General features: G+C 43.4%; 1 protein-coding gene across 1 annotated transcript in view; it reads left to right on the top strand.

Moving 5' to 3' along the window:
• The window catches only part of HOMER2 (homer scaffold protein 2), a 59,426-nt gene that overhangs the window by 20,632 nt on the left and 20,178 nt on the right, over positions 1-18,616 (top strand). The window contains exon 2 of the mRNA XM_075504196.1: positions 3,216-3,372. Coding sequence (XP_075360311.1) covers positions 3,216-3,372 — 157 coding nt within the window. The remainder of the gene's footprint in view (positions 1-3,215; positions 3,373-18,616) is intronic.

Below are 18,616 nucleotides of genomic sequence, written 5' to 3'. Positions count from 1 at the left end.
GTACAGTGCTTGCTCGAATGTTGAAAGTTGCAAGTGAGTAACACAGAATAATCCGTCTCAATTTGGAGCTCTAAGGCTGTGGCGAGTGTTTTAAAAGCGCCTAATTCAGCATTTCATTTGAAAATTGAGTGCCACAGTTTTATAGTTGGCTGTGTGTGCTTCCCTGGTCCAAGGAGTTTGGGATGCAATGAAGGAGGATATTTCCCCTCCATGTTAAAAGCTGCGCCACTGGAGTTTGCCAACGCGGTTGGCTTTGCCAACCCGCCGTGGCGTGAGGGAAGGCGTGATGGCACCAGCTCCCGGCGCGGGTGGTGCCGGCTCAGGGGCCCTGCTGATGGTTTGGGCTCCTGGGGGTAACGGCTGAGCGCAGACCTGCCGGTGGATTCGACAGCAGGGAGTGCGGCAGAGCAGGCATGGCCACGGAAATGCCTCTTCTTTTCTTAATTATTACGAGCCAACACTGGGAAATCCTTCCAGGAGGTTGTGTCCTGGGGGCTCTTCATCTGCTCCAGTGGGTCAAAAAATCAGCCCTGGGGCTTTGCTGCCTTGTAGAGCCACCTACGGCAGAAAGGTCAAAGGCATACGTGGAGAGCAACCAACTGGCCCTTCCAAAGTTGAGTCTCAACAAAAGGTCAACAGCTCACTTATCTTGAATGAGTTAAAATGCTTAAGTTTACACATCACATTTCCATTTTTTTTTAGTAATTTATCAACTAGCACACTATCGCTGTTGCACCCAGGAAGACAAAATGCACTTTTTTTTGGTTTAATAATCATAAGGATTAGAAACATAGCCTTTACTTTTTAAGAAAAGCCCCAGATGAATGGATAGATGGCTATCTCAAGCCCTGAGCTTCATTATCCATTAATTTATCCACTTGGATGCATGCATACAGCTCCTGTTGTCAACAGTAGCTGCTACAAGACTCCTGAAAAAATGGAGATAGATAGTTTTTTCCGTTCATTCTACTTTTATTATGTCCAAATTTACTTTATATGCTTACCGTTCCTGCTGCAAGAGAGGCCAGGCATAGTTTTAACAGTGTTTTCTATTATTGTTAAGATGAGTTAATGGAGTTGAAGTTGTTTGTGGAATAGGTTTGCGTGGAGGAAACTTCTGAAAGTTTAGACTGCAATATATAGGTCATATTACCATTAGCAAAAACAATTATTAGTAGACTCCACTAAAAATATAGAGCTAAGTAAAAGGCGAAATAAATTCAAAATTATTCTTCGCTCAGGGAAAGTATGTGTTTTTAGAATAAAAGAGTAAGTAGCTTGGGGGAAACTTCCCTTCCCTGCATTCCTTATTGCAAACAAACTCCACAACCTTCGTGGGTGTTACACTCCTAATCCTGTGTAATGGATGATGGAAATATTTAAAAAATGTTACAGAGACCTGCCCCTTCTTTCCTCCCAGCTGAGGACAGCATTGATTTTTAGTGTGGGAAATGAGAGTCAGGTTCAGTGAGTTACTGATAAGGAAGAGCTGAAGCAAATGCTACTCTTCCACAGCTGTAACATGACAGTCCCATTGTAATTTCAGTTTATTTCATGTAAGTATTTTACAGGGTTCAGCACAGCTGTCCATCCAGAAACCTGCATGGCAGCCCCTGGAAAAATGTAAAACCTTGCATATGTCTTGCAAGGAGAAAACCATTGTTTTGTTTTCTCCCTCCCGAGGCCTTGCTGGGCTTTGCAAGCTCACTCCATCTTTCCTGAGCTAATTCTACACTTAAATCACTTCATCTGTTTGATATTTGTAAATTTACTCCCCTCGATTTTAATTTCACTGCAACGGTCAAGATCCTGTGTGATGTTTGATACAGTTCCTATGTACAGTACCTGAAGTTGTTCTGTTCTAAAAATGCATAGGTGGATGCATATACAAGGAGCTGAAGATTATAGAAATCTTGATAAAAACATAGTTCCAAAACTATGGGACAGAGAATAATAGAAGAGAATTATTTATATGAATAGGAAAGAATAGCATATGAGAACGAGAGATCTCTCTGGCCTTTCACCTACCTCTTTTCATTTGCTTTGTGCAAAATTCAGCCTGGCAGCCTTTTCAGTTTCCATGTGGTAAACATTTTTGGGCGGTAACTCTATTGTAGTACAATTGTTTTTGAATCCTGTCATAATTCTGTCAAGTGTATTTTGTGTGTGATAAGAATATATTGAGCGGTACACTTAATATAGATCATTGCATACTGCAGCTTTTAAGAACTAAAAGCATAAAAATGTATATAAAAGCACAGTAGAGCTTGATTTGCAGTTCACTTCTACTTCTAAACGTGGATTAAAGGTATAGCTGGAAGTGAATTTAGTTTCATGGCCTTTAAGTAAGTCTTCATTCTGATCTTCAACCTAGATGACTTTGTGTGTATCATGTTTTGTTCTTTTGGTCCTGCATCTTCTCTGCTTTTACGTGTGGTTTGCATTGTCAAGTGTTGAAGGTAAAACAAAATCCCTCCAGTGAGTGCACAATTTCTTGATGACGAAAAGCATCCGAGGAGGGCTGGTGTTTAGGAACGGGGTGTCAGGGGCAGTATGTCATCCACTGAGAGCTGAACTGAAAGGCAATGTATATCTATATATCAACACAGGGTTTTGGTTGTGTTTCTTTTCCCCCTCGCTCCCCAGGATGATTGACTGGTTTTGCATCTGATGAAATTTTCATGCACGTCCACAGAACAGTGGGATTCTAAGGACAGAGATTAATATTTCAGTAGTTATACCGTGCCTGTAGGTCGCTGGAGTCTTTGGTGCATCCACAGAGGAACCCTGGCTGTAAGGTAGCGGTTCACAGGAATGTGCGGCAGGAGGAAATCCAGCCATGGGGGGCTCGTTGTTGCTTTTGGCAAAATACGTAGATGGGGAAAGAAAGAATGCATGCGAGTGTCCTTTCCTGGAAATACATATTTTGAGGAGAAGGTGGGTACGCAGTTAGTATAACATGGGGAGAAAAAAGCCTGTTGCTTCCTGGGCTACGGCAGTAACTCTAGGGTGCTGAATGTCACTTAGCGATGCCAAGGAGAGGTACCCAAGGCTGGATTGTGGCTCGGCAGCGTCACTGCTCTGCCTTTCACTTGGGGAATTGCCAGGCACTCTCTGTCTTGTGCTTTCAACATGCCTGGTCAAGACTGGGCTTCTGGGACATTTCATCTTCCGCAGACTCATGCATCCATTTCTCCTGTCCCTCCCTATTCCAGAGAACAGCCCATCTTCACCACCAGAGCCCATGTCTTCCAAATTGACCCCAGCACGAAGAAGAACTGGGTTCCCGCAAGCAAGCAGGCTGTAACTGTTTCCTACTTCTATGACAGCACGAGAAACAGCTATCGGATTATCAGTGTGGATGGAGCCAAGGTAGGAGGCTGATGGTACCCCGGCGTGTTTACTGTGTGGAGAGGATCGTGACTGTCAGCCCTGGCTGAGGATAGACGTAGATGGGCTACATTAAGCACTTAAGTTCATAAATACTCACTTTTTTTATATAATCCATTATGGACACTTGTAGTGATAATTGGAAAAACACAGGGCACCTTAAAAGTGATTTTGCCAGACTTAATTGATTTTATCTCTGACTAGTTTGACTATCTTAATGAGCCAAGAGCTTTAAGTGTCCAAATTGAGTCTGTAGCACAGTATCTAAAACCACCACCCGTATTGGGTAGATAAGGTTGAGGCCTTTTTGGTGAAAAAATGTTCTTTTTAAAGGGAATGAGGAGACAGATATGTGCAGACTAGAGCTTTTAATGTAAATGCTAACTGCATATTCACTTTTGCCTCGCTGAAATGTTTACAGGTTAGCACTTAATTTTCTTCAGCTTTCGCACTGCAGTTCATCAGCCTTAGGTGACAAATTAGACATGAAGGCTTCCCCCCTACACCTTTTTTTCTTATTTTGTTTTGCATTACCAGGTAGTGTGCTGAAGTATTTCCTGTAAGAATCTCGATCAGTCAGATTGAATGGGTTGCTCAGACAACTGTTTTTGTTACGTAGCAGATTTATCCCTCGGATCAGTCCCTCCAAAGTAACTCGTAAGGTGACCGCTTTCCCCTCGCAGACCCCAGTCAGAGGTATAAGTTAAAACATTTCACTCATGTACAAAAATCATCGGTCATTCCTGCCAAAGCACAAACCACAGGGTAATGAGACAAGTTTACAGCCTGTTTATCTGTGTTCCTGTTTGGATGAGGATGTTAAAATATCACTGTCCTGGGAGAGAGAGATCGCAGAAATCATCCCTTAATAAAGCTTTTCTATTTGTCATGCCTGTTTCACATACTTGTTTTTCCAAACATCTCCTGTGCTATATTTGGTTATATATTGGCTTATAAATCAGCCATACTGCCGGCTTAAATTGATGGTAATGCTTCATTGACATCAGTACAGCATTAGTATATCACCGTCATTACACTGTTTGTGCCGGTGTGTTCATTTCCAGAAATGCCAGCTAACTGCCCCGGCTGCCTCAGTTTGCAGTCGGCGCACACAACCCCGGCACTTGCTGGGGAAAGCTGACTCCTCCAAAATGTGCTTACACCCCATGGATACTCCTGCTCCCGCTCGGGCGAAGCTGGTGCTGGTGGTAGTGGGCTGTTGGCTTTACAAACCCAGGCGAGCATGACTTCCAAGCCAAGACTGCCGTACTCGCAGCAGTGGGTCGCTTGATTTGTGGATGTGCACGCATGCATTAAGACCAATTAATGAAAAGAAAGTAATTACTGTATGTGGCAGGGGGAAGCTGCAGGGGCAGCGTATGCCCGCAGCCAGAGGTCCTGCCCAGAACTGCAAAGGGTGTGCTGAGAACAAGATGGGCATCCGAGCTTTGCTTTGTAATCTGCCCAAAAGACATTCAGAAGGAACCCCCCCCCCCCGTTTTAGCATGTCCCAGAAGAAGGTGAGCTTTCCATGGTTAAAATTCTCCCCCGGGGCTTCCCGAGCAAGAATCAATTGCTGGCCACATGAATTATTCCTCTTGTATTGAACCTTTGCTGATTAAGGAACAGGTCGAGAAGAGATGCTGCCTTCACGCTCGGCTCTGGAGAGTCCCCAGTTACCCTGCCTGTCCCTCTTAAGAGTGCTGATTTGGAAAAAGAAGGGTGTTTATACCCAAATAAGTTAAAAGTTGCTTTTCTCCCTCAAACAACTATTGTTCAGTGTTTTGACCTACTTTTCTAGCCAAAAATGGAGCTGGGTAGGACTGTGAGGAATAATATAGACAGCATCGGTTGGTGTTGTCCTGCTTTCTGTACATCTCACTTATTAGAATAAAGTCTTCCGTGTGTTGGCAAGTACCAGATGGATTAGCATCACAGCATCACTGTGGGCAGAAGTTACCTCTGTTTTAAAGACAAAAAAGCTGAGGCTCACATAAATTAAGGGACTTGGCCCTAGAAGGAAGGTGGTGACGAAGGACGTGTATCTGTTGCAACTCTCCATCCTTGTCTGAACTGCAAAGGGGCTGTTCTAACAGTTTATTATAGGCAGATATATGATGCGCACTGACTTGCAGAGAAATCTCACTTAAATCCAACTTGTATGCAGCCGTTGGATTAATTTGGGGGTTTTTTTAACCTTATGTTGACATTACATAGTAACAATAAAAATATTTTCAAGTGATCAAGAATACAGGGCACTTCACTTAAACATTGTTCGTTACCCGGTTGCATAAGCTTTATTTTACTTTTAGCATTCAACGTATCGCCCTGGGCAGTGTGTTGAATTGCAAGTATGTGGAGTAGCATCGGGCTGCTGAAACCCATTAGCACTGCTGTCGTGCAGAACATGGGGCAGGCTGCGTAATGTCAACCTGATGAGTATTGGGTTTCCTCCTGATGTACCACCAACCCGATGCGCTGTGATTTTCGCAGGAGTGGCTTCCTCAGGCTGCTGCTGCTGTCCCCAAAGGCCCAGACCCTCCGCGGTCCCCTGTCCTTCAGCCCCATCCTCTCTCCTCCCAGTAGGTGTAGCCTGTCCCCTTCTCCTTCCTGGCAGGTCCCTGTCCCTCATCCCCAAACCCCGAGGCTGAGGAGGAGTGCCGCAGGGCAGCGGGGAGCAGGAGGATTTAGGAGTGGGCTGAAGGGGAGGATTAAGGGAACTGCTGAGTCCTTGCATTTTAAAGGCATAAATATTGGGAACTCATTTTGTGAGCACGGCTGGCAGAGGGGCAAGGGAGTTGCTTGGCTCTGTTGCCTGGCACAGTAGGACGCTGCCTGCGGGTCCTTACCCGTTTGCCAAGTGGTGGGGAAGGACAGAAGGGCCTGGCTGGTACATGCGGAGGTGGTGAAGACGGACATTGCAGCAAAGAGGAAAATGGGACAGAACGGGTGTAGGGTGAAGGTAGGGAGAAGAGTGAAGGCAAGGGAGCTTAACTCTTCCCTTGCAGAGGGATATGCAAGAGGCTCGTGCTGAAAACCAGGAGTCCGATATGATGGAGGGCAGCCAGGCAAGAGCGTATGCCTTCCAGGTGCCAGGTTTCTTCCAAATCCTGCCAGCCCAACGACAAAAAAACCCACTGAAATGCCTGGGGAGTCAAGCACTGAAAAGTGGAGACCCTAGATTCAAAATAGCTTGTACCACTTTGATTCCTCAAGTTTGCAAAGCTAGAAGAGAACAAGTATTACAATTCCTGTGTCTTTCACAGAAAAACAGGTGCTGCGGACAGTAGCTTACAATTTAAAGCAAAAGATTTCACAGATACCATACAAGTATGCACTGGACGATCTTAACCAAGATACCATTACCAAACAAGGGAATAGATTAATATGTCTTTTAATTACGCTATAATTGACTTGTATGTTGTCGAGAAAGTAATTTCATCATGATGTTTTAAGAAGTTAGCCAGAGGCTGTTTAAACTGCAGCATAATGAATGCTGGAGGAAATGATATAGTCAAATGCAAGGGCACACACTGATTCAGAGTTAATGAGGCAGCCAAGAGGCTTCACCACATGAAAGTGCCCAGCATTGTGGGCAAAAGTCAACCCTGTTGAAAAATGACAAAATACGGTGGTGATGCAGGGAGAACATGAACTCGTAAGCGCCCGGTTGCTGTGTAGTGTGTGGGGAAGGCCACACACAGGGCTCCTCATTAAAAGTGACCTACATTATTCTGCCTTTTAGAGGCGAAAAGAAAGTTTGAAAGCATGAAAATTACTCCGAGTGATATCCTTCGTCATCCTCTGGAATAATGCATGGTAGTGCCCTGGTTGGTGGCTTTGTTTATTTTTTATAAATTGAAATATGTGTTATCCAAACAATTTAGACAAGGGGGAAAGGATGAGAAACTTGTTTCTGTATAGAAATTGAGAAGGAAATATAATCCCTCAGAAAAAAGCTTCTGTCCTCACCTTCAGATGTTCAGATGTTACATTTCTACAGAACCTGTGATTGCAACAGCATCACTTTTATCTTTTGAGAAATAAGTTGTTAATAAGGAACGTAAAGCTATCTTAAAAATTAATAGCCAGCAATAAAGCGTATAGTGAGACATTCTGAGATGGCAGCAGCAAAGTGACACAGCAAGACTCATCTCAGATGCCAGTCCTAAGTTGTCTTTGTGAGATGCTTAAACAGATGACTAGAAAAAATTTAAATCAGGGTTAAAAAGATGAATAGATTGCAAGAGTAATTTTGGTAAATACATGATATAGAAACAAAGACTTTGTGTTTCAGAGAAAAGAAAAGTGTTGGCTGGCACTCATTCCCAGTTGCTAGATCATTTAAAAGAGTTTATTACCTAACAATTACCTTGAGTATTGAAGATCAGCAGCTAAGTTGGGCATAAGTGTGTGAAAGTATTGAAGAAGAGAACCAGAAAAATTGCTGTGCTGGGAAAGCAAAATCAGTGGGTCTATTTCTGAAGTAAATTGCAATTAGTAAGAATAAGAATATGGGCCAAATTTTGCCAATCAGTATTCACATAATGTTCCCCAAAGTGACAACAGCACATTATATAGTATGATGGAGCTGGCCTATATTAAGGGGCATATATGCCCTTATAACGGGATCTATCAGTGAGTGTCACAGCAAGAACGGGCAGTATGATTTCCAGAGCAGAATGAAGCTGGCAGGGACAGAGCCCCAGCAGCATGTGGTAGCAGATATTTAGGGAGGTAAGAAGGGGTGATATGTAAATCCGCTAATATCTGATGTATTTCTGGCTTTCTCAGTTCCTGTACCAGTCCTAATTGCTACCTAATTTAATAGCTGCCATGCTTTTTTTGTTCTCACGACTGGAGGCAGGCGTCCTCGGCACACAGCGAGGAAATTCGGAGTTCTTCCAGTGCTGTGTTCAGAGACTCAAAACAAATCGTTTTCTTTGCCCGTGGAAATAGAATTATTTTAAGACATAGTTGTTAAAAATATCCTAGAGTATTTTGCCAAAAGGTGACTCTTAGATTTAAGAAGCTTTCTTTTCACAGGAAAAAAATTGCAGGGTATGGTAGCACAAATGAAATTCCTTCATCTGGCTAGTTCTTTATGTTCTTGTTTTTCTTTCATTGACGTAAATTCAGCCATTAAACCAACAGCAACTCTTTCTCAGGAAAAACCTACCAAGTAATTTAGATATTACAAAATTTTTGGCACTGAATTAAAGGCTTCTGGCAATGCGTGCCTCGCCAGGGGCCTGCGTTGGTGTGGCAGCATTTAACTGTGCCACCGAGACCTCATGGATCTGATTTGCGATAACGTGTAGCAGAAGCGATCACAACATCGCCTTCCCTCTTGGCATTCAGAGTATCAGTGTGTGTTCGCCTGACCCCCTGCTCGACGAATTAGGTGGAGTGATGTAGCGTGTTTTATATTTTTTGAATACCTAGATATTTTTAAATACCTAAGTTTTTTAACTACCTAAATTTTCAGGTTTAATAATTTTGTAGTGAAATGATCAGAGGATGTTTTACAGCCTTGGGTAGCCAAAGATAAAGGGATGTAAAAGTACATGAAAAGTGACCTTACAAAGTGGTGTGTTGCCTTTTCTTTTAATGTGTATAGAGAAATCCTGAATTAAATGCTATGATTTTGAAAGGTGTGGGTGAGCATATATGTGTGTTTTGTCAAAGGGACAGAGATGCTTTTATTCCCAGTTTTGCCTGCCCTAGTTTTATTTATGGCCATTGCTTGTCGGGAGTGCTGGATGCATCCGGGAGGAGCGCGGTGCTGCTGGGGTCCGAGCCGGCTGCCCTGTGCCCGCTGAAATGCCGAGAGGCCCCGCTCCTCGCCCTGAAGATTATTTTGCTGATGGCAGCACTGGCAGGACTATGATTTCCAGAGAGCCCCTGCTGGTAAAATCTGATTAAATTAGCAGAAAATATTTTTTTATTCCAGCTTCTCAAAGCTTTTTTCACTTCTGGGTAACTGAGATGGATATTTTTTTTTTTCCCCAAACTTTTTTTGCTGTGCTCTTTCTTGTCCTTCACACCGTTTCTTCCAGCCTGGGTAGGAAATCTCTTCTTTTCTGGTCATCCCAGAGAGAGTGCCAACCATAAAACAGGGGTGTGGGGGGAGCATGAGCTCAATATTATACTTCTGACACTGAGAACCAACATGAAAAGGACCTTTCATCAACAAGGCAGTGTGTGACACTCGTTACTGTTTGAAGAGCCCAAAAGAGATATCCCAGCTTAAGGGTGATGCCACGTTAGGGTGAGCTGGTGGAAAGGTGACCATGTTTTGACCTCTGGAGGTCTGAGTTGACTGATCCAATATTCCTGCATTCTTGTCCATACCTGTCCACAAAAGAAACCTTCATATGCCATAAGAAAAGATTTCCAGTACTGGTCTGGCTGATTACTGTAATACAGAAATGTGAGCGTAGTCGATGGCCTTCATCTTCTCTTTATCATAGTATGTTCAGTATTTCATGAACTATTGGAGCTAATTTCAGCATGATTATTAGCACTGGAGATGATACTGGAGCCATAAAAGAGTAATTCCAACAAATGGAACTAATTAACCCCCCACATAAAAGGAAGAACTTCTTTTGAAATACAAAAACATGGTATAAAATATAACTTTAATGCATAATCCTGTCTTCCAGTGTGCATAGTTTGTGTGTATGTTACAATAAACACCTCATTGATTTTATGCTAGCGAGATGACTATTAAGTAAAAACCTTAGTTGTGGTTTTATGATCTTTATATATACACCATGTAATAGATAAGTACTTTACTGTTGAGACAGAGCAACTATACTAATATCAGCATGTATATACTGTGAATCCATACTAAAGCCTTCAAAATAATTTGATGCCATTTAATGACTCTCATCAGATGAGTTTGCTTCATAAGGCAGCTGCAGTGTAGACTTTTCCCGGTTCAGATTTCCTAGCCCGTGCTGGAGAACAATGCTCGTCTGCTGGAGACGTGTTCTAGTACCAATTGTGCTAAACAGAGTACTTCGTAAAAGATGCCTGAAGAGTCTCTAGCTGCTTTTTGCAGTCCCTTTTGGGCTTGTTGTTGCTGTAAATAATGAAGCTGGATCGGGGTGCTCTCTGAGAGGCAGCTGCTCCTTTCATAGAGAAGTTCTCCTTCATTGTGTATGATGAGCAGATTAAGAGCATGAGAACATCTATCCTGCCCCGAGTCATAGTGCACCAGCCTAACCTAAGCTGGAACCGGTCTCTCACTCAGACAGTGAAACAACTTCCAGTAAATAATTAATATTTTTAATGGCTCTTTCCTGATTTCATTTAAAGATGTTAGAGTTGTGGTGATGCAACTTCCAGATCTTTTAGCATCACTTTGAATGATGCAGGGGGAACTTTCAGTTTCAGGAAAACTTGCCATCAGTGGGTGATGCTGGTGCCTCCGAGGCAGAGGTTGGTGCTCCGGTGAAGGCTGGGGTGCGGGTGAAGCGGCAGGAGGGTGTCTGCATGGGGTGAAGGGTCGGGCACCTCGAAGGTGCAGGGTGTGCCCAAAGTGTTACGCTCCAGAGGGGTCCCGTGGAGACATAGATCACTCAGCCTGTGAAGTATCAGAGAGAAATGTGAACGTTGGGGTTAATGGAAGTTGAAGCAGGACAGACGCAAATAGAAAATGAAATGCGCATTTTAAAACGAGGATCAGTATCTATGTGGGGTGAGCACACTGAGGTGTGCACTGGATCCTTCTGCTACATAGACCAGGACTTCGCATTCTTCTCAAAGCCATCTTTGAAATAAGAGTGAAGGAAATGAAGGAAAATAACAGTCCCTGATGATCTTAAAATATTTGTGTCGTCTATGTTTGTGGTGTACTCGGCTTGACTAAAGTTCCTTGAGTTTTTGTTTCTCTCTAGACATTAGAATAACTTGAGAACATTTTCTTTGGAATTTGGTGATGAAGAAATAAAGCATAAAGGAGAAGCAGAGCTGTCAGCCAAGGATGAGACTACTCGCTTGCATCATCCTTTATTTGCTTCAGGTGATATCAAGTATTCAGAAATTCAGGCTGAGGGGAGGTGCAGGATTTAATTATGGGGAGGATAGTACATTGCCTGGAGTTGTGTCTGCAGGAGAATTTTCAACAGTTGCCAAGACTGGTTTAGATAGGTAGAGCTAGTAACATTGGGTGCGCTTGTGTGGACAGGTCCTTGAGCTTTCAGAGGATAACAAAAAAATACTGTTAGGGCTTAAATGCAATGGTGATTTCAGAATTGCTAATACTGGTGGAGATGAGCTGGGAGTGGAAGGAAAAATTAAAAATGTTTGCACAAACAAGACTTGGGGCTTCAGGTGAAAGAGAGCTTGTCAAAAGCTGAGAAATGGACCAAAGTAAATGCCAGGAAATTTGTTGGGTCCCTTGAGACTGCATCAACCAGAAATCATGATCATCTGCTGAGGATGTGTTTCGGTTAAAAAAAAAAAGTCTAGACCTGTAGAACTCATATCACTTAAATGTTTCTATCTTAATCTCTTTCCAAGTTATTAACTCTGAAATGTGAAAATCCTCTGTTCATTGTCTGGATTATTTCTGGAAGTAAATCCTTCAGAAGCCGGTTAGTAAGCTTAGGAGAAAAGATAACAAAGTGCTGGCAACAGCTGTATCCTTGACAGAAGAACAGAAGCACATCTGCCACTGTTTCATCCTATCTGTCTGGCTCATTTTTCTGTTTGTATGTACAGTGCGTGCGTGTGTAACTGGCTCTGGAAAGACCACATGCAACTGAATCCAGGAGATTGCAGAAACCTTTTCAGAAATGCAATTTATTACTCTTTAAAAAGAAAAAAAAAAAGGAAAAGCTAAAAGTGCATGCTAGAGGATTTCTTGCTGCACCGCTCACCAGCAAGTAGGGAAATGTTGGTCTGGGTAGTTTTTTCCATTTTAAAGCCTCTCCATAAAATTTCTCAGAAAGGCTCTGTAAAAGACAGTGTTTCAGCACATAATTGCCTCACACAGAGTTGTTTCTGATCACCAGACTCGACTATGAATGTGGCATCTGAACGTGCCAGAGCGGTTAATTAAACCATGTGACGTTATTGTAAAGAAACCTGGAATCAAGCAAAGGATGCCTGGTTTAGGTCATGGTCCCTGAACTTAGCAAAGCTTTTGAAGAATCTTGAACAAATTTTTGGTGAAACAACGCATGCCTGTAGTTAGGTGAAAGTTGAGAAAAAATGCAAAGTTTTTAGTAACATCATCAAGCACAGGCACAACGTGGTAGAGTTTACAGATGCTTTCCCTCATCTTTTTGGTTTCGTTAGCTGATCAAAGCAAAACCTGCGGGATGAGACTGAAATAGGCAAATTTATAGATGGTAAAAACTTCCCTACCTGCTCACCAGACTCGAGGGAGCGCAGTGGTGCTCAGCTTGCTTGCGGGTTTTGCATTGTGCTGCCTTTTTCTTCCAAAAGAAATTATAAGGGGGCTGAGGAACCTTGTGCCCAAAGGTGAACTGAGCACATGCTCCGTCCCCTCGAGCTTTCCACAGCCTCCTCCCAGGGTATTAGGGACTTCGTCAAGAATGGCAGTAAGTGCAGCACTAGTTAGCTGTTGGTTTCCTAATCTGGGATTTTTACTCCCTCTTTTTTTAAGTTCAGCTACTGAAAATAATAAAGAATAGTTCCTATAAGCTGTGCTTTATGAAACGCTAAGGATTGTGTGTCCACTGAAACAGCTATATAAATTACTTGTTCCCTTCCCCCCTTGCTGTAGTGCCAGAGGTGTATCATACTTGGAAATCCCTACTCAGAGAGTTAATGTATCAGATGCGCTAATCAAGTCATGCCAGGTGGAGATTATAAATAAACTACACTGCATCGTGTATTCTTAAAATTTGAGCATCAAACCTAATTCAAGGCAATATTTTCCTAGTTTTACAAAAAAACCCCCAAACATCGGTTCTTTCTTGGTTCTGGATTGTGAAATTGCATCCAATGGCACAGTGGTTGTTAGATGGAAAATGAGGAAGAGTATAAATGGCTGTCAACCATTAAATACTAGCTGAAGTCCGAAGCTGATTCTCCCTGGGGCGTGAACAAGATGATCAATCACATGAGCCCCAGCTAACCTCCACCTAGCTTTATTTTCTAACAGCAAAATAAGGGATGAGGCATTTCTGAGGACGCAGAAGGATTGGTATTTTACATTATCTCATAGATACCTTGTATCTTCAGTTATGTTAGTGTATTACTCCTAAGTGTTGCTAGACCTGGTTGCCCTTGATTGTCCTCTAACAGTGACCAATTTGAGGTGCTTTTGAAGATGCCAAGTAGATCCTGTCATCTCCTAAAAATAACGTACCTGCCCTTCTTGGCCGTTCCTCATGCCAAGGGACAGTTTTTCCAGATTTTAGAGAGGAAGTGATAAGCAATCCCACTGCTGACCGCTTCCTGGGGTGTGTAGGTTGTTAAAGGGTAGGTGAGTCTTTAACAATGCCACATGGCCATGCCATTTCTGACCTCTGCAAAGGGACCTTCACGCTTAAGTGAAGCTGTTGTCATACAGCTTGAAGGATGCAGAAGATGATCAGTGCTTAAATGATTCATATAGGGATGTGGTTATGCTCTACACAAAGACTATATGCTTTTATTAAACCCTCCGAAGTGTGAATGGGATATAACTATGTTGGTTTTTTTAATTGTATCTAATTGTAGATAACGCAACCTTCTCCCTCACCCCAATTTTAGTCACCAGGAAAAAATAAAGAGTCTCCACTGTATTCTTCTCCCTGTCTCTGATAAGTTAGAAATCTTATTTCTCATGTGAAAATAACACACAAGCATCTTGGTTTATCTGTTTTGTAAGATGTTGCATTAAATTCCTGGGTAACAATTTGTTCCAGCATAGAGGGCTTGAAAATCCTTGCTGTAGATTTTCTTCATGAAACAGCTGCTGGTGCTTTGAATTGTGTGGGTGGGTGGATGTGTGTGCTGTGCCTAAAAGGAAAAAAAATTCTAGTCAGATGTCAAAGCAAAAATAGGAGATTTTAGAGATTTAGACTGGGTGGAGGAGGTGGGAAGCCAACTCTACAAAGATGTTAATTACCTTGGGAAGAAAAAGAGCGCAGTGGAGTAGGTGTAGCAGGAGATTCACTTAATAGAATTCACATAATCATGAACCCACTTTCGTTGCATTTAGACAGGTTCTCAGTGAGGGCTTTACAACAGGAATATTTTACCAGAGGAAAAACAGTTATTAGTCTTTTTATTGGGGGGGGGGGGGGGGGGCTATTTTTACATCTGTTTTCATGGAGGAGGACAAGAGCTGTATGGTTTTTGTTTGATTTGTTGGCTTTTGGGGTTAAAAATGAACCTCATCATTCATTGAATTATCCTGGGGATGCAAGGTGATGCAAGGAAAAAAAAAAAGCGATGTGCAACTGTAAAAATGGCCCTTTTCCCCACAAAGCAAGTGGCAGCAGCAGCATGTGAGATACTTTATCCATAAAAGGTGAATCTCCTCTCTGCAGAGGGAGCTCAGGTTGGGAAGTAAATGCTTCGGACTGCAGCAAGTCCTCTGCAGCTTGCAAGGCGTCCTGGCATCTTCATTTTGCAGAGTGCGGATGAATCACTGCAGTTCCCCTTCCTCTCCTGCCTCCCGCAGAAATACATGATGTAGTTCTGGAAGCTTTTGGAGTCCATCGATGGGTGAAATAACTGCTGTCCTGGTTAACTGTGTTGGACTGTAATTCTGGAAAAGCAGTGGCTGGCCAGGCTTACTGGCACTATAGGGATAAAACGATGAGTACCCGGAGCAAGAGTCTGGTAGTAGGTGTCCTGCCAACTGTTGCCTACCCTGTGCTCTGGGCCCCCCCAGTCATGCACAAGCGATGGAGTTGAGCAGGAGGAACAGCAAAAGGGAAACACTCAATTCTCTTCTTAACATATCTTTACAGTGTTCCAACCTAATTAATCCATACTCTCAGCCTGTCCCAGGGAAAGCACCACATACGTGTCAGGTGCAGCAGATAAAGCAAAGCTAGAACAAGTGCCGTTGCTACTTTAGGTTTTCCCAGGCTTTGTAGTTTTTTTAAGTACCTTCTACAAAGACTTGCAAGGAGGGTGGGGAGAAAGATTTGATCACATCTGCTGGCCCTGATTTGTAAACAACTATGGTTAATCCTCCTGCATTACAGGATCACTGTTTTGGCCTGAAAGGCTGTTCTTTCTTTCATCCCCAAGTTCTTACGCTGCTGTGAGCATGTCGTTGTGCTGCTCCTGCTCTACTCTGTTAGGTGGCCTCAGCAAGGGACTCCCATTTTTCCCTTTAATAGCACTGTCTTGATTAACAATATGTATGTGTGTGCTGGCTTTGTAGGACTAGAAATGAGATGATCAGTTTATCACCAGTGACTTAGTGGTGAAAAAACGTTCCATGTAAGCCCAGAAGCTGTCAGCAGAGATAGGGAGGTTGGTAGGTCATGAAGGATAGTGCAAATCACAGAAACGTAGGTGAGCTAATTCCACGAGGGAGTTGCTGAACATTTGGGATAGAGGGAGAGTTTCTCTGCAAAGCCATCCCTGTTTCCTCATCCCCACATCCAGTGTTACAAGCCCTTCTGATTCACGTTGACTTTACGAGCTGGAAGAACCTGCTGAGCCTGTGATAGCTGCGGCCAGAGGATCAGCAGCTTCTTTCCCTCTTCAATTCTGTTTTTAGACTGGGATACATCTTTACTGAAGATTAGCAGCGTGGTGGGTTGGGGAAATTAAATTTCACAAGATCTGCAAACTGGAGAGCACGTATTCATAGGTGTGAAAATGAAATGGGAAGGTTTTAACGTAGTGACTTCTTAATGAGTAGATCCTATGGCCTTGAGCCCCGGGGCTTTTCTGGAGGTGAGGTTACTTCAGAGTAACAGGTGATGTGAATTTAAAGGGAAAATTCCAGAATAATTCCTAATCTGACACTCTTGTCCCAGAATCAGGGGCCCTTTTCTGATTTAATTTAACACAGTTCCAAAATACCTTGGCTAATATATTAATTAGCTATTTCATAGCTGTTATTTCAGTCTTTTCCCAGGTAGGGAAGCTTTCGACAGGGCTGGCTGCATTGGCTCATCGTCCCCTTTGGTGGGTGCCTCATCAGAGGAAGCATCCTGGCCGGTTCCTGCTGGCACGTTGGCCCTCCTCCTCGGGGCTGTGCCAGTGGCTCTGCCAAATGCCCACCACGATCGCTGCTCTCCTCCCCTTGGAGCTGAGCTTGCTCTCATCTCTGCTTTTCCCTCTTGCGAATCTGGCAAGCCGGGGCCAATGCGACCAGGGTGTATGCTGTGAGCCAAGCCGGCAAACCCCCGTGTGCTGCCCCAGCTCCGCTCCCTCTGTACTCCAGCCAGCCGGCACACACATTCACCCTACATTAATGAAATGGTGACTTGGGAAAATGTGTTTTCAGGAGCCACATCAGCTTTCCCTCTTTAGTGCGGTGTTGTGATACGGGGAGTGTGGGAGGTGAGCCCTTTAAATACTTGAAGCGTCCCCTAAAAGAAATGGCAGCTGTATATATGGGCGCTGCTCGTATGTTACAAGCAGCGTGAGCTGCCAATACTTTTATTTTCCTTCTACGCACTCAGGTCGTCTTGTGACCTCTCCCTGCTTGATTTATTTGGCAGTTTCTCTCCGTGGGAAGGCAGCGGGATGGGTGTATTACAGCCTGTGAACGTTCTGCTCTACGCCAGCTTATTTGCATTCACGTTTATCTGATTAATATACCCGGTGTGTCTCCAAATGTCTGGAGTCATTTCTGGTTGATGTAGCGCTACCTTGTACTGTGAAAATTCTTCTGTGTCATCTTTAAATAAAAATTTAGATCTGTCAGGATTGTTTTTCTCCCAAAGGAAGTGAAATTAGTATGAGATTTTGTTTGGCTTATGCGGATGTATCAGGAATGTTCACCATCTGATACGATTGCATGTAGATGAGAGCAAAGGCAGATATTTTTTTTAACCGCATGTAGACAACTCAGGATGATGAATGAGTTTATTATTCTGTAAGGTGCTTATTATATTATGCTCCTCTTTGCCTTTGTCTTCAGGGAGAACTCTTTAACCACTTCAGGGGTTGATTGCATTTGATTAGAGAGTAGTTTGTCTTTTGAATCCATTATCCTGGATGAAAGTCCACAAGTTTATTCTGTTTTCTGATGCAGCCGGAATTGCACCATGTGTGTATTATACAAATGAGGACCAAATGCAAAGTTATTTCATAAGAGCCCATTTGAATTGATGAGTTGCCTTTTCTTATAGACTTATGATACTGGATCGTCCTGCCCGCAGGCTCATCCTGCCTGCAGCAGCTTACAAATATGTCCTTTCCCTTCTGCGCTCTTCCCCTCAGCTCCTTCTTCCTTTGAAACTTGAAAATTCTGGCTCATCCTTTCATGAAAAAAGAAAATTTTCCCGGCTTGGTTATCATTCCTGTTGTGGTGGCCACAAAGGCTTCCCCTGCCTTCGGCCCTGGCTGGAGACCTCCTGCCCAGGAGATGGAGGAGTGGTGGGGAGTACTTTCCTTCTAGTCTCACGTAGCCAAGGGTGAGCCAGCTTTGGGAGGGGGGATAGGCTGGGTTACCTGGCAGGAGCGCTTGCAAGCCTCACTTTTCATTGTTCTTTGAAATCATAACAGCCTTTCTTTCTCCTAAACACAACCAACACGATAGTTCCCTGGCCAATGTAGTATCTCTGCTCTGAAACGATGACCAGATTTACGTGGGAAGTTAATGTACAGGCTGATGCTCCCAAAGTTTAATGTTACAGCATCTTCCTGCGAGTGTGACGGGGCGATGGGGTGAGGATGGGGAGGAAGACCAGGTGGATAAGTGTGATGTACCCGCAGCATCCAGCTCCTCTGAACGGTTTCCATGAGCTCTGATTTAATCTCCTAAGCTTTTACTTAGGTTTTCACTTCTCCGTAGGAACGCAGCGTTTCTGAAGTGCCTGACTGACAGAGGAGGATTTAAGGGGAAAAAAAGGTAGAGCCGGCTTCCAGGCAGCTTCACTAATTGCAGCTTATTATAAATTTAACAGATGAACTGTCAATTTCTTGAAGGTGTGTGATCACCACAACCTTTTCTTGGATTCTGCACTGGCCATAGAAAAAATTAACCTCTAAGGTGCTAAGCTAATGTGGTTCATTTCATTGCTCAATAAGATGTTTCCTGGTTTACAATTTGCAGGCTTCGTTA

This window comes from Mycteria americana, chromosome 6, assembly GCF_035582795.1.
Source record: "Mycteria americana isolate JAX WOST 10 ecotype Jacksonville Zoo and Gardens chromosome 6, USCA_MyAme_1.0, whole genome shotgun sequence".
Classification (NCBI taxonomy): domain Eukaryota; kingdom Metazoa; phylum Chordata; class Aves; order Ciconiiformes; family Ciconiidae; genus Mycteria; species Mycteria americana.
This window is presented reverse-complemented; position numbering and strand designations above follow the sequence as displayed.